Source organism: Strix aluco, chromosome 4 (genome assembly GCF_031877795.1).
Source record: "Strix aluco isolate bStrAlu1 chromosome 4, bStrAlu1.hap1, whole genome shotgun sequence".
In the NCBI taxonomy this organism is placed as follows: domain Eukaryota; kingdom Metazoa; phylum Chordata; class Aves; order Strigiformes; family Strigidae; genus Strix; species Strix aluco.
Genome location: NC_133934.1, coordinates 128,170,518 through 128,187,263, shown reverse-complemented (window position 1 = coordinate 128,187,263; position 16,746 = coordinate 128,170,518). Strand labels below are relative to the sequence as shown.

General features: G+C 41.8%; 1 protein-coding gene across 2 annotated transcripts in view; it reads right to left on the bottom strand.

Annotated features, from left to right (window-relative positions):
- DDHD1 (DDHD domain containing 1) overlaps nucleotides 1-16,746 on the bottom strand; it is a 68,972-nt gene that overhangs the window by 12,380 nt on the left and 39,846 nt on the right. For both annotated transcript variants that reach the window (XM_074821113.1, XM_074821114.1), the window contains 3 exons: nucleotides 13,670-13,776; nucleotides 13,414-13,520; nucleotides 1,745-2,007 (listed from right to left, as the gene is read on the bottom strand). In XM_074821113.1, the coding sequence (XP_074677214.1) occupies nucleotides 1,745-2,007; nucleotides 13,414-13,520; nucleotides 13,670-13,776 (477 nt within the window). The remainder of the gene's footprint in view (nucleotides 1-1,744; nucleotides 2,008-13,413; nucleotides 13,521-13,669; nucleotides 13,777-16,746) is intronic.

Below are 16,746 nucleotides of genomic sequence, written 5' to 3'. Positions count from 1 at the left end.
GACAGTATCCCACCCTTTCAACTATCATTAAAAAAAGGTTGTTCACCTGTTTTTCTAGTTAGCCTGAATTTAAAGAAGCAGCTACAAAATAAAGCACCATATGGACTGGTAAAACTGTTCCCCATCCCAACACTAGAACACTACGCCTGCTTTAGAGCAGGAAAACACCATCTCTTCAAGTTCCACAAAAGCATTATGTAAACAAATACACTAAGCTTAACCTCTGCCATCCTGATCACAAAGAAGCAGGTCTGCAGCTGAAACTTCTCAAAGACTTCCCAGTACTTTCAAAAAAAGTTTGTATGCTTTAACGAATGTGATTCAGTCCTAAAAAAGGCTGCACGCGGAATTCTTGACTCTTGTGAACTGTTGTCGAAGATTTCCAATACACAACCTCACATGCTGTATGTTATTCTACAATTTACACATGCTACAACACACTCTACTCAGGCATAAGCATTTCCAGAAATCCACTGTGTGTTTGCCAACTTTACAATACTAGAAATCCAGAAGTTACAGGACATCAGCAGTGTGTTTTCTATCCTTTCAGACTGAATTGCACTAAGATGGCTCACAAAATGGAGAGCCACTCTAACTACAGAGAAGTGCCAGTGTCAAATGATACTTGGATTACTGTGGATGCAACCTGAAGCACCTCAGAGGATGACTAAGGAGCTGGAGCTGTGTGAAAATGGTAATTTTTCCCTGATCATATGCTAGTGATATGCCTGAAGGGTCATCTTACCACTAGACAACTTCATTAGGTTTCTTGCTTCCCTTCCTCAGAAAGATAATACTTTATCCAGCCCTGCAGCTGACAGAGATGTCCTGTACCAATCCCTAATTACACACATACTGATTTCAAGCACTGCAGGAGATCTGATGCTATATAAACGCTTCCAAAGCACTGCCAATACTAAGATAGGTTTCAAGAAGGAACCCAAAATAACTGATATGATTTTTCCTCACTTCCCACTGGAAAGATGGAACCTTAAGATACTATTACTAGATTCTCTATCTACAGGTGTCTCATAGTACCTCAATATCCAAGTTAGGACAGGGAAGTCACCTTAACACTGTGGACACATCACGATGATGTGCAAGGTTCCCTAACACTGCAAACCCCTACCAGCACTTGCAAGGTGCTGAAAACAAGATCCTGTTTGTCACAGTGGGCAGTGCTGCTTTGCACTCCAAACAGCACCATCACTTCTAGATGGCAGCAAGAAGCAGCTAGTAAATGATCCAGAGCAAAGTAGCAACCCCATAAGCCCCATCACAGCAATTACAACACCTTTATCCAGCTGGTGAAGGTCAATTTCCAAGCTGAGCCTAGGACAAAACTTCCCATTTTCCTCTAGAAATGTAGGAATTTCACTGCTCAGGTTCTGCTCAGTGTTACAGCTCACTGCCCACCTGCAAGCTACTTTGTTGTGCTTCTCCTCAAGTATCTGGAGGACTAAAGGCCTGACCTTCTTTCTTCCTGGCTATGATCTGCTCCCTGAACATTTGGTCAGTGAGCAGTAGCTAGTTGCCCATAGGACACGGATTCAGAGCTCCTATTAGTGGTGCCAGCTCCCTGTGCCTGCTCAGTCTTGTGCTTAGCATTTCCCCCTGCCATTCAGCACCAGCAGAACAACATCAATCACAAAAGATAACAGTCATGGTGGGTTCTGGAAACACTCCAAGGGTGTCATCTAGGGACGTGGCTTTCTCCTTTAATAATCAGAAGTGGATGTATTACCGTTGTTTAGTTATGTAAAGTTCTTCAAGTAAACGTTGCTCCTCATAGCTCATCCAACGGTCTTCAAGCTCCTCCTCTTCCTTCTGCAGCAACTGTTCGTACAGCCTGACCGGGTTCCAGCCAGTCATGATGTCGTAGGTGATTACACAGCCCAGCGAGTGGGACACAATTGAGACTTTCCCTCCTTTCTCCTCAAACTCTGGATTCCGGGAGCAGAAGAGTGTGTATAGGCGGTTCAGCTCCTGCTGCAGCCCTTTCACCAGCTGTTTCAAGAGGGTAAGGAAAGAAAGTTTAATATCAACATCTTATTACTCCTGTTCATGCATGTTGATGTACTGCACTGACCAGCCTCTCGAGCATGCAACTAGGATGAGCATGATGGTCTGTTCACTTAGGCTGGGAAGATGAGTAAACTCTTATGGTCAGCAGCAACAGCTTGGTTGACTGTCACTGACTCCAGTGGTTCATCTCTCCCCTCCAGACCCAGCAGCAACCACCACACACGACACATGGTAACCCTAGAACTGCTACACTACACAGTCCAAGGCATTAAATTGAAATAAACCCTTAAACAAATGACAGCTGGGCTTAAAATGCTTACCAGCATCCTCTGAGGTGAGCAATAGCAAGGGTCCTTGGTTTTCACTAGCAGTCCATTAGCACAACAGCAAGGATTAACACAGCTGTGTTTCCTTTATTGCTCGTTTCTATACCTTTTCACAGCACTGAATGTTTCTCCTGTGTCAGAGGTTCAGCTCCTTTTTTAACCTAAGGAGGCTGGAAGCAGCCTGAGCCACACATGATCTGGAATCAACTCACATCTCTGCCACAAGCTTGGCACATAAGCCTAGACAAGTCATACTCTCTCTTCTCCATTTATCAAAGTGAGCAGCAGCAGCATTCCTACCTCATTGCGGGGGACTGGGAAGATAAATCCACTAAAATGGATATGCTCAGATACTACAGTGACAGCCTAAATGGGTTCTGGGAAAATATCCTCAAATTGCTTTTGGATCTTTGTAAAGCATACTTGAACTCATCAAGTCTTTCATTATTCTGCCCACTGCTTGGCTACAAGGAGATGCAGCTTTCTGTCCCACTCCCCCTCCTACCGTACCGCTCCTATTGTAATTTCTTCCAAAGGAATCAGAATGAAATGATGCTGCTAAAGAATAAAAAGCCTCATCTCAGGCAAAAGGAAGATCTGGGAGGAGAAAAAGCACAAATGAGACAGGCAGAGCCAGAATTTGAACATTCGATAGAAATAACGCGAAGAAAACCAGTTCTCTGGTTATGGGTTTCTAGGAGGGTTTTGGGGGGAAAAGCAGGAATGCAGCATGGTTCTCAAACATCATAGGCTAATCCTACAGTCCTACTGCAATAAATATATATTGGTCCTATGTTAATTGAGTCTTAAGAGGCTTATATGCTTCAAATCCTACACTAGGGTACATATCCATAAAAATGTTCAGATTCACAGAAAGTAGAAACGGTGAAAGCCATGAGATTTAGGAACTAGACAATACAAAACCAGCAGCTTTCTTTGTGAAACTCAGCATGGTAACTGAGCAATGCTTCCAGGCTGTGGCATAGAGGAGGACAAACAAGAAATTGCAAATCATTCCCTTGTTAGCAACAGGAAATTAAAGCTATAGAACATGTAATTTGAACATGATTTTTCAAGAGCCTGAATCATTACCGAATATAAATATGAGTGGCACTAGGACTGTCAGTGTTTGGTACACATTTTACTGAGCGAGAATCCACACATCAAACCCTGTGCCTAAAGGACTGTGAAATGATTAACAAAGCCTTGCAACAGCTTGGAGAAATAAGGAGAAATAATAGTACATTTTCAAGTATTTTTGACTGTGATGCTGCCTATTCTTGCATTTGGCTCTATTCAGACTTTCGCACATGAACAAAGAGGCAGAGGTTTTAGCAAGAGTTGGAGCTGAAAATAGAAATCAGGACTAGTTTTGGCTGGCTGGCATTTTCTCAATTTAAAAAGGTTTTGATTAAAACCCAAAACAAAACAGCAGAGACGTGTTGAAATCAAAGTGTTTTGGGATTCCTGCCAGGAGCTCAGTGAACTGAGGGAATGCTGATATCCAGCAGTTTGCGTGGCTGGCTGCTCTGGTGCCCTCCAACGGAGCCAACGTTGCCATCAGGGAGCTCAGCAGGGAGCCCGGGACCCCCAGCCATAGAGCAGACACTCTGGATGGAGCACTGCCTTCAGATTTCAGAGTTGGCAGTGTAAAAAATGCCAAGCAAACCAGTGCTGGACTCATCACAGCTTCCAGCATCCCTGTCAGTACAGCAGGGAGAGAAGTAATGTCATCTTGTTTTAAAAAAAATCCTAAATAAGCTGTATTAATATATCTCAGCATCCCCAAATTTCTTCCGTGGTGGGAAAAGTAAGATGCACAGCAACTCAACCACTTCCCTTGGTTTCTTGTTGCATAAAAGCTGTCACTCCCAATGTCCTGCCCAACTTGCTCAACAGCCCTGTACCCTACTCTCCTGTACCCTATTCCTGCACAGCTTATTTCCCTGGAAAAGCAGATATCTTCCAGGAAGAATGATATCATGTCAGTCTCCCCCACAGCCCATAGGCACAGAACGGGTAACTAAGCTTCTGGCATCATGGCATTTCATTACAAAGGCCTTGTTCTCTTGCAATCTGGGGGCATAAGACAGAATATTCTTGGGAAGTCCTGGTTGGACACCAAGTCCAACCCTGTTTTTAACTGTCCTGCTCCTTAAAAAACATGCTGTTACTGAGAAGTTAGGCAAAAACATGAATAGCAACTAAGAAACTGCATGGATTTCCAAATAGCTGTGTATTTGGAAGTTTGCAGACCAGAGTCCAAGCACTTAATTCAACTAAATCATCTGATCAAGATTGTTTCCAAACTCCAAATCACTGGTTACCTAGCTTAATTGTAGAGTAGAAGGTCTGCTGTAGTAAAGCCTCCAGATTTGCAGGCACTATGAATGGTCTGGTTTGCTGCTATGACAAAAACAGAAGCCCTCCACCTGCAGCGAGCGCTTATGGATGTCTGTATCTTGCCAACAGTTCTGTATCAGCACTAAGATTAGAAATGGAAACTTTTAGTATAAAGAAAAAAAAAAGGAGAAGAAAAAACATACTCACTTTAAGTCCCAGCTAAAAAATTATTTGGTTAAGCAGTATATGAAGTTAAGATAATATTTAATCCTGATTTGCTTTCTTAGTCTTAAAAAGCGTACAGTATTCTAACTTGTAAAAGAAAAGCTTGGTTTGAAAAGGGCTTTAGTCCAGCAAGTGTAACATGAAGTGCTTTCAAATCTCTTGTGTAGTTACAGCTTGATATATATCCTAACACTCCATATAATAATACCTTCTATAAACACCAATTGTCTTTATATTTGTGAAAAACTAACTTTTTTCATTGGAATTAAACATGAAAAATAGAACTACCTAGCAAATTTTCTCTCCTAAACAGCATCATTGTAATTAAAACCAACTTTAAGAGCTGAAGTATTTTTTTTTTTAACCACAGCTTGTCTTTTTCCTGACCCAGAGCTTGCTGACAGCTTCTCCTGCTCTCACAGCACCTACATCCAACGACCTCCTGATAAAGGGAGCCCTTTCCCCGCTGGTTTCCCCGGTGCTTCTGCCAACCCCAAGCCTCACCGTCTGCCAGTCCATGGGATCTATTATGTGCTTAGGAAGCACCTGCTGTTTTTGCCTGAAAACAGGAAAGCAGGAATCATCCAAGAAAAAAAAAGTCAACAGTGAAATGCAACATGACCAGACCCTTCTCTCTTTCCATCAACCCTCTTGCCTCCTCTCTCCCAGTTCCCAGCTTATACTGGGGACCAGTGGGACCGAACATTCACAAAGCGCTGTTTCTTCAGCCCCCCCAGCAGGGCTTTCAGCAAGGTTTTCCCCACAAAAAGCCTAGAGTTTCCTTGAGTTACTGCCCGACCCATATTACCATCTCCTAAGGCTTCTCCCACAGACTAAACAAGCTCGAATATCTCACAAAAGAATAAATGTGGCAAGCAGTTGATTGAGTTGAATTTTTTTTTCCTGTGCAGCTGCTCCCACCAACGCTGCTTGCTGCTCTGACTGCTAATCTGCTGGCTGCTCTGCTCTGCTCCATTACCCTCAGCTCTTCCAGGAGGACCAGTGAAACACAGCACGCTTACGTGTCTGTTACTGAACAGATCAAACATCTGTAGAACACTTCCTATTTCTTAAAAAAAAATAGCCATATCAAATACCTTCCTCCCAGCTGACCTTTGTACCACAGCATTAATTCAGCATCAGCCTGAGGACACTTCAATATTTGAAAGAAAGGTACAGAAAATTTTCCAGTGTTCCTATTTTCTTCCCCTGAAAAGTCCTTTCTCCCTGTTCTGATTTTTCAGGAAAAATTTCCTAAGCACCTTTTGCAGACCAATTGTTTCAGTGCAAAAGTTTAGTGTAGGATTAAAATGCTACAAGCCTTGTAGATGTACCCCTGCAAATACTCACAGATACCCAGAGAACATGAAATACAAATAAAGCAGGACTTTGCAATGACTTAAGCCTTTAATACAATCAAATTTCCAAGACTGATTTTATGGCAAGTCATAATCAGGGACATGAAGCACCACACAATTCTCAGGCTGCCCTTACGTACTATTAAATTTTCAGACCTGCTCAATACCAGCAGAAGCACAGGCACTTGAGACACAGCCTATGATACAGTTTGACAGAGCAGCGTGCAAGAAATCGATGTGTTTCCTACATATTCTAGTCTGGTCCCAAAGGGCAAGGGAGAGACTTGACTTCCATCAGTCAAAGATCTCAGCAAAACAAGGTGAATGGAGAAAAAACGCCACCGGACAACTGAGCAGATGTGCTACACTGCTGTTTCTCTGCGAAGCTCTTCTGGGAACGTGTTTCATTTTTTGCTTCATGAGAAGGAGATTGATTACTAGTCGCCTGAAGCTCCCTTTATCAACTGAAGTTTTGCCAATAAATCTTCCATGTGGGGAACTCAAGCCTGCAGGATCAAGTTGCTCAGAAGTCATCAGCCTATATTCTGACAAACTGAGGTTAAGTGCTCTATGCCCTTCACAAACCAAATTAAAGGCAGACCAAGGAATGGTCTTTCTGCACATTCACAGAGAGCCAGCGGGTCAGCTGTGTAATTCGAGGGGAAGCCAGAAACCAGACTGTCGACCAAGGAACAGGTTTCTGGATTTGATCAGGCCAAAAATCCCCTCTGCCTTCTACTTCTACGCCTGCTTGGCATATACGGCTTCCAAGAAGTCCACAAAATAACAGCCCATTCCACCTGTTCAGGAATCCTGGTGGCAAGGGCCTGTGTTTTATAAAGACAAGATGGGAGGCTGATGCAGATGAGACACGCTACTGTCATCTCAGGCAGAAGAAGGAGCTGTGGCAAGGCTGATAAAAGAGGCAGAAGGATCATGTCTCTAATTACCTCTTGGGTATTGGGTAAGCCTGAACTGCTGGATCTTGATGGGGAGCAAGTAACCACGTAAGCAGTGAAACACCCAGAGCTGCTGCCTGTCTCAGCTGAAGCCCTTTTGTGCAGAACATTAACAGCATCCTGTGCTGAGCTGGAAAAAAACAAACCTCTAAATCCCTGGTACCAGCATCCAAAACAGCTGTTTGTTCCTCCTCTGACGCAAAAGAAGCCTTGCAAGACACCAGCATAAATAAGCATGCCTGTTTCTTACAAAGCAAAAGGAAGTCGGCTGGGTGCGTGGTGGACAAACACCTCCTGGACCCACACCAAGGAGATCCAGGCAGGAGGAAGAACTTCACCCCCAGCTCATTCTAGCAGGCAGATTGCTGGGGTTGAAGGGGCTTTTCAGTACATGCCAAAAGTTCTGGGGTAGAAAATTACATTTTCCCCTCAATATCCAGGAAATGAAGGGTTTTTTTTCAAGAAAACAAGGAGTACAAAACCCCTGCTGGCACCCTGAGTACAGAAGTAACACGGAGCTCTTGCTCAAATCCTCAGTGACCTGCTTGCTGCCAAAACTTGGCTATAGCACTCCAGTCCCAACCTCTTTGATCTGTCAAATCCAACAAAAACACTTGTTCTCCCCTTGGGCTATGCTGATTGTCCTCTTCTGAGACTGCTCTCAGCTCTGACCACCCCCTTGCTGTAACTTTCAGAGCTCCTTTCTCTCTGCCGTCGCCGCAGGACCCTCACCCACTGGACAATCTACTCAAATGAACAGCTTGAAGCCCAAGAGAAAAAAAATAAGATTAGCTACATATGAAAAGGGAGTGCAGGAAACCTGACCTCTGTACCCCTCCAGCTTGAATAGCATGTCTGTTTTTGTAGGCTTCGTGGGAAAGGAATTTTAAGGAGATCTGAGGAACAGTGAGTTATGCAAGCAGCTCCCTCCAAATGTCAAGAGAACTTCAGGAGAAAGTGCAAACTCGTTTGAAATTCAGCAACCAGGCAGTAAGAAGGTGCGTGAGCCAACTGGAGGTAGAAGAAGGTCCTTAAAAGCCAACAAAAGATCTGCAGTTCAAGGATGGATTGTAAAGGACCATGAAAGCAAAGACAAGGAGTGTTTGCTTCACGTGAACCAGGAGAACGTGCCAGCACACAATGCAGAGATGGTGAGACTGTTGACCCTTCAGAATACAACAGTTGTCACGCTTCCTGACTGCATCACTGATGTATGCCAGGAGATTGTCACAACAACAGATGAGAGGCCAGAACAAGCTGTGTGAACAGACAGGAACGGCTGCGTGTCTTAGTGACGTTACAGAAAAAGGATCTGCTCAGACCCGAGTCTCTCTCTCAGTGACCATCTCTCTGTTGAAAAGCAGAATCTGACCCATTTCTAACCAAGTCACTCTGTTCAAGACTAGGTTTAGGTTCAGGCAGAACCAGTAACCAATCACTTGATAAAGTTGAGTATACATTCAAGGACAATCAAATGAATTAAGCAAGCCATGAAAGTGCTGCCAAGCAGCTCCTTGTCTATAATGTTCAACAGAGTTGAAACCAGTGTTGAAATAGTCTCAGCTAAAAATTTCCTCCTTCACATCCCTCTTGTTTTCAAACACACATAAAACAACTGCCTTTTATTGCTGAAAGGAGTGCATAGGAGAAGGACATTTCCATTGCAAAACCTCATATCAAAGAGGGATGAAAGCTCTAGTAGAAGTTAATACTTGTCCTGAATTTCAAGAGCATAGTCATTAATTCTCCTTTTTAATATGTGTATAATAGCAAACCATCAAGCTGTTTCAAGGTGGACAGTGAAGTTTGCCCAAGGGAGCAATGCTACGTTAGCTGCATTACACTGCATTCCCCCTGGCCTCCTAAAGCCTGTAATGCACCTCTAACCCCGAGCCCACAGCCACCACGTCCCAGACCCCGGCTTCTTCGTTTCCTCTCCTCAGCTGGTGAGAAATGTTCAATAACCACCACGTTTCCCTGCACTTCAGCTGTGGCAGAAGTAATCCATAAACATCTCCTACTAATCTTCTGAGGCTACTGCAATATTTGCACCAAATCTTTAGAGAGCTTGGGATGACGGATGTAAATAATCTTTATTCTGTACTAAAGGCATTTTCTGCCAAGACAGATATCAATAATTTACAGAATTACAATTAGCCTGCAAGTAAGTACAGTGAAGATCAGTAAAATAAGCACTTAACAATATAATGAAGGTGACAACACTAAATTTACTATGCATCAATTAGTCTTTTTAATCTCTGCTACAGCCATTTATTATTAAAGAAATATGAAGCTACAGTGACACAGATGTGAAACGAAGTCAGCCACTGAAGACATTGAAACCCAAGATTACGTTACCATAGATGGGACTAGCAAGGTCAGAATTAAAATGTGAAATGATTGGTCATTTAGAAATAGACATGTGTGCATCAAAATATCAATTTATTGCTTTTCCTTATTATCTGTGTAATGTTTAAAGAGGGATTCTGTTTTACTCCCTGGGGATCATTGTACAGGTGAGGACTGCACAGCACAATTCACCTGCAGCCATGCACAAACACCACAGCTGAATCTGTTGGCCGCAGACATCGTCCAAGTGAACTCTGAGACCAGGCTGAGATGTTCATAGGGCTGTACTGAATTATTAATACCTGTCTGGTATCACATTGCATGTCAGAAGTCAACGGCACCTTTTGGATATTCTCCTACCATGCCACAGAAGAAACAATACCTGAAATCAGAGAGGAGGTCATCCACCACGCTCCCGTAACGCTTCGCAGAGCAATCCATCTGCATCTGAAACAGCTCTCTGCTACCTCACGTGAAAGACAATATGACAAGGTTTCCTCCCCCTAAAAGAAGATAGTGGCTACCCACTTGCAAATCCCTTAAGTTGTTTAAAGGGTGGTCAAGAGCTTTAAAGAAGCCGTGACGTTAGTTCTAGATGTGGGGAAAATCCTTAGAAGTAGAAAGAAAATTCATTATCAAAGTACTGTTGAGTGTTGTCAGGTGAACAGTGGCTTTACTCTTCTCTAGGCTGAACTTGCTGCACTGCTCAATTTATTTCACAGGAGCACAGCAAAGTTTAATTAGCTCCTTTTGAGATACTTTTAGGATTTCTGGATGGAAAGCATTAGGAGCGTCCACAGTACACAAAGAATCGGGTTGGCGTGATGAAGTGGCGAGCAGGAATACTAATTCTGAGCAACATGTGACCATGTGAATACTTGAAGACAAGGCTCATTTCTGAGCACTCAGGGCAAAGTGCCACAAAACAGCTCCACAATGAACATGGGAAAATACCCAACTGTTTTTCCAGAAGAATGCTCAACTTGATACTATTGTGCTTAAACTCTGTCAAGTTAGGTCACAGAAAATAAATTGGGATAAGGAAGAGTAACCAAAAAAACCCCCTAAATCCCAAACCAAGTCTCCTTTCTGTAGGTAAAGGCAAAATAAAAGGTGAAAAAGTCTGCAAAAACTATTTAATGACTATGAGCTTTATACAACTTCTAACCAAATGAGCTGAATCAAACAAGAAGTCACACCCCTGACAACTCACTGGCAGAACACGAGCTCTGTAGCTGAATGAACAAGAAGAAAACCTGCATCCCAAACATTTTGGCTGCAACATGAAAGATGCATTTCAGAAACCTGTTCTTCAAGTTTTTAACATTTCATTTGTAATAGCATTTTGTTTTTTGAACAATACAAATCGTACAACTTTGCTTTTGAGCAAGTTGTAAGATTTATCCATTCAGTCTGAATATGGTAAGGTAATGATCAACTTGTTGCAAATATTTCAAGAAAACTCCCTTGATTCAGTGATGAAAATGTAGTCTTTTGTAATCAGATCTAAGCACAGCCACAGCACACCCATTTTACTTGTCAATTATTGTATGTGAGGGATGGTGATATACCTGCAAAACTACAGTTCTACTGAGCAATGAATTAAATTTTTCATGCATTGTTGGCCAGCATACCTGAACTTTACTCACTAATCCATTTCCCATAAGATGCCCACAGACATGCTGAGTGTCTAATGCAGTTTAAAAAGAATCTATTTTAAAACTGCTGGAGAAGTTTTCATCGCTTGTTACAAAGTTCATGCTGGCTTCAGTTCCATAACAGAGAAGCCTGATACGCAGTGGAGAACCCAGAAGCCCTGAACAATGAACTCTGCATGACTGAGCAACAAGAGAGGTACAGCTTTTGCTGCACCTATTGCTAGTGTTGGAAGCTTAAAAGGCTCTTAGCAATCTCACCATCACTGCTGCTATCAGGAAAAGAACTATTATTAGGTAGTTTATGTTTTAAAATTATGTTGCCAGTCTAAAGGACAAACATACCTAATTTTAATAAAAGGCAGCATCAAATTCCTACGTAAGCTTTGAAAGTCTCTCTCCTCTCACCCTGCCCCAGTCTAACCACGCACAGAGCACCAAGGCTGCAAGAAGATTATCATTGCTCCATACATAATGTAGTCAATACAGAAAAAAAACTACAATTCCTGTAGAAACTAATCCTAAAACGTCCCCACAGGGGTTTTCAGAAGTGTGACACACAAAGGAGACTTTGTCCCAAGGCTAATGCCAGCTGGTTACACACTCAGGTGTTCAAGATATTGACACACAATCCTGAAAGAAAAGCGTTTCTGTCACCAAAAAAAAGACTGCATTAGCAGCTTCTTAAATACATATATCCTTTGACATTTTTCTTTAGGATACAGCTTATCAAAGGAGATGGCATGAGCCAGACAGACTGTGCTTATGGGGGTAAGGAACATCCCACATTTGTTCACTCTTTGCATTTCCCCGATTTTACACAAAACTATTTGGACTGCCACCATTTGTTCTTTAACAAAATGGGCAGTCTACCCAAAAACACTACTTGTAATTCAAAACTCAACATAAGGCATTTTCATTTGGTAAAATACAGAATTCCCTCTTCATGTTTCAGTTTGCCATTTATTCCACCAAATGCCAGAGCAGCCTTGCTGCCCTCATCAAGTATAAAGCAATGCATGAGCACCAGCTCCTATTGCACAGCAAATCGTCGTTAGTTGTAAACAGATTTCATGTCTAACAGAGCCCATCTAAAGCAAAGAAAGGATTTCCAGAAGTTCTGTATTTATTTCTAGTCCGTTCTACATGTATTCCTATACTACATGAGACTGAAATTTGATATTCTGGACTGCACCACAAATCAGAGAATAAACAGATTATCTTCTTGTGCATGTTTGTCCTCTCAGCAGGGAAAAAAGGTAAAGACCAAGACTAGAAGTCATAATATAAGAAGACTTTTTAGCTCTACTGACAATGGTTTGCAGGACAGGTCCTACATGGCACTTCAGATTTTATTCTTCCCTGTGTGACATTTGTTATATGCACTGCCTTGAAGTGGCATGGCAAGACCAAACCCACCCATCCTGAAAAGTTCTGCGCAAGGAACTTTTGCAGAAGCATTATCTTAAGACGTAACTTTGACAGCATATGATGAAAGCATAGCGTATTTGAAAGCATAGTGATGCACTGTACGTGTTTTACAGGCTACTTTATCATATATTCAAGGCTTTTCCCCTCTGATTAACGGGCTCACTCTACAGCTACACAGATTAAAGCACACATGTACCTACAGACCTGTGGCAAGGTAAGATGGGAGCGCCCAGGATACGAACACTCCCCTAACAAACAGGTAACTGAGGGTCATCTTTCTTTTCTGCAAGGCAAGTGTACACAAATGCATTAAAACTGGCTTGGGCATGTTTGCACATGCTGTCATCCCATCCGCCTGCAGAACTGACAAAAATGAAATGACAAGCATCCACAGATTTTGCAAGAGGTAAGAAGAATCTCAGCTCTGTGGAGTCCCATTGCTCTGAATATACAGATGGCATGAAATACTATAAAAAACCTTCCCATTTCCAAGCTGCTGTTACAGACCCATCTCAGCTCTGCTCTAAATAATTACATTGATTGTACTTTTTGCTGTTTCTCTACTCCTATCACTCTTAAAACTCTGTATTTTGATTACTCTGGATGACCATTACATAGTAGCAAAGTGTTAGTATTCTTCATGCAGGATCTCTCAGAAGGAAGCTTTGCTTACATTCCTAAGTCCAGTTTGTTTCAGCCTCTATGCCCTGCTCTAGTAAAACTTGCATAAAAACACACTTACTTCATCTCTGTAAAGAGGACTTGTATAATACATGATATCCATCGCGCTGCTGTTCAGCATATCCCTTAAACCTCGTACTTTATCTGGAGTAATGGAATCCACAGTGTCTAAAAAAACAAAATGAGAGGGACTTGAGTTACATGCAGGAGAATGATAAAATCCAAACAAGGCACGTGCAGAGAACACGGTATGAAACTCCTGGGGACAATTTTGCAGACTGAAGCAATTGGAACAGTAAAAGAACCAGGTAATGTACCTCCATCAAGGGTAAGTTTTGATCTCCATTCAACCGGAAGAAATTCAACATGAGTTGCAAGATTGGAAAAATATTTTTCTTCTATTTTTCTTGCAGTATCTCGCATCCTATAAAAAAGAAAAAAGGAACAAGTTCCTGTGAAGACTACTGTTGGTATTCTTATCAAATAAAGCCCATGCATCCAGCAACAACACATTTCTTGCATTTCAAGTATGCAATGCATGCTTACTAACACAGGTAATCACCTCAACCTCATGCTTTTGTTATAAAGTGCTTAAACTCTCATATAATGAAAAATTCTGTGCATTACATGCTCAAAAGAGTTTAAAAAACTTTAAATGTATTACACTATGGGCTTAACATAAACCACCTAAATTCAATTGAAAGATATCTGTTAGTTAACTCTGGTGGGTTTGGGGTAGAATGTGACTGAAAATTAAAAATTTTACCACGGCCTTGAAACCCTGAATCCACTTAAATTAACACTTTAGACCAGTGTGTAAGGAAGATAATTCAGTGCTTTTAAACACATAGAAAACTATTAAAACTATTGCTTGAAAAGTCAGAATTCTATTTTAATTTCACATATCAAATTGGAAGGCTTGATAGCTCTCAGAGTGAGAAATAGGATCATTTATTAGCATTTTAACTTGTAGTAGCAGATGGACAGGCTAACTGTCCTTTTAAAATACTTTTCCTTTTTGAAGCACATCTGAACACGAAGATTGATGCACTTCTCTGAAGTGATGTGAGAAACTTTGAAGTACCTCAGAAGCAAGTCTATCTGACGCTCTTTGTTGTTCAGGGGAGATGGGGACAATGGTATATTCTATTCTTTTAAAAACGCTACTTTAGTAGTGCTGTGTGAAAGGCTGATCAGCAGAAAGTGAAAACCACCATGAAATTATACAAGTTAGTAAAATAACCATGCATTCTATCAGAAACATTCAGCAACCAAACAGAGGAAGTGTTGTATTTTCCTTTCTTTCCATGAATCTTGGCTCCCAATAGCATTAGCATTTTTGAAGATGAGTGCGACAAACTAAATCTGACCGAGGGGCAGCAGTGCTGGGTTTCCAGCAGCTGCTTCCCAGTTCCAAGCATCAGAGGGATTTTTATTTCTGAGGCAAAGCCCAGAGTTTCAACATGGTTTTCTTTCCCCCCTATTTTCAAAGCAAACACCTTTTAATGATTGCTACAACTAAAGGCATGATGACATTAATCTCCCATCTGTACTTCTACCAGTCCAAAAGCAGTTTAATAAGCTTAACCCCCTAGTTGAGACACTTTCCTTGAATATATTAATGCTCCTCTGTTCTCCTTCAACAGAAATGAGACAGTTTAACCTAAATCACTACCAACACCTGAGACAGTAATCGCCTAAGCTTCTCCATTTGATGAGCACTTTCTACACCAACACAGCATCAGTATTAAACAGAGATCCCATACAGACAACTCTGCGTGACTCCTGTCTTGTGTTTCATCCCCCTTTAAAACAAAGGCAGCAGTACACAGCAGGTAGCTGCAAGATGAAGTCAGGAGCCACCCAAATCTCCTCCAGGAGGTTGCCACCGGAGGTGACAATACAGATAAAAAGGAAGAAGTATTGACAAAGTTTGTTCTTAATCTCCCCGTGTAGCTGTCGCCCCGTTTGGACGTAGCTCACTAGCGGGATTTAAGCTGTGCAGGAGAGCTGAAGGCAGACATGTCTGGTGGAACAAGCACAGAGACGAATTTCAGCCATCAGCAGCAGCTCCTGAGGGCTGCAGAGAGATGTCATGGTGGCTTTGGGCAAAACACCTTCTACGTCTTTAATTCAGCCATATCAGCTGCACAGTGAGAGAGAAACACACTTCACTGAGGAAGGAGTATGAAAGACAATGCCTTGCCAAAACATTTTCCACACAGATAATGAATTCTTTTTCTTTATCATGTTTTTCCCAGGAAAAGCCCATCACGCTACTAAAAAAGCGGATCAACGTACCAAATTTTTGAAGCAGGCAGTCAAAACACTTTTCCGTAACTGACACCTACTTTCTGATGAAGGAAAGGAAAGCAAGAAAGAGAGCATCCTTCACACCCTTTCTTCCAGAGCAGTTACTAACGGCATGACCAAACAGTCAAAAAATACAACTGATCAGCATCTCTACTTTTAAATCCTGGTTTGATTGCACTCCTCATCTCCTAGTCTCTCATCCAATGAGATGGCCAAGGTTTAAATAGAGCAGAGTGTCCTTCCCGTGATGAGAGGGGAAAAAAAAAAAAAAAATCAGCACAAGGATCTGCATAAATCGGGGTTGATTTAAAGCCTGAACCGACCTAGCCTTGCAAAGCACAAAACCACTCTCCCCACACAACACGCCTCTAAGGACACTTATTTGTGAGCCCAACTTCAGCCACACCGAATTTCTAGATTATCAAGAAGATTAAAATTCAGTAAACACATTAACAGTCCTGAAGTCCCTGAGTAACCAAAACAAAAGAAAACCACCTGTCTGAACAAAATCAGACAATTACCAGCACAAGAAAATCTAAGGACCTAAAATCTAAATGAATAGTCTTTGGAAATGCTAACTATTCTTTGGTATTGCCAAGTCATCTTAACTTTCCCTGCATGAAGGAGGATGATGGTCAGCTCAGATGAATTCAGAAACAGTAAGTTTAACAGTAAACCACTGAGGCAGCAATCTAAAGCTGCTAGGCTTAAAAGCAGTAAAAGCATAGAAACGTCGTATGAATAAAGCACAGAATTCTACACAGCAACAACTACTTTAAGTGAAGGAACTTGCAAAAAACCTGGTCCTAATAGTGCAGGAAAAAAACCATCCAAACACATCAGTAGCAGCTGTAAACATTATGAACTAATAATTATTAAAGCTGTTGACATCCCCCTCTTCGAATATTACAGCTACAGGGTTTCTTCCTGTTCAAAAGGGTCCAGGTCTTACTAAAGCTATTCACAGGCAAACTGACACAGAGGATATTTTTAACTAAAATTCTCCTTTCTAAAGCTAGATATATGAGTTTGGAAAAAAACAGTGCAGCTTAGCAATTCTGCCAAAGCTTTTGGGAAAAGC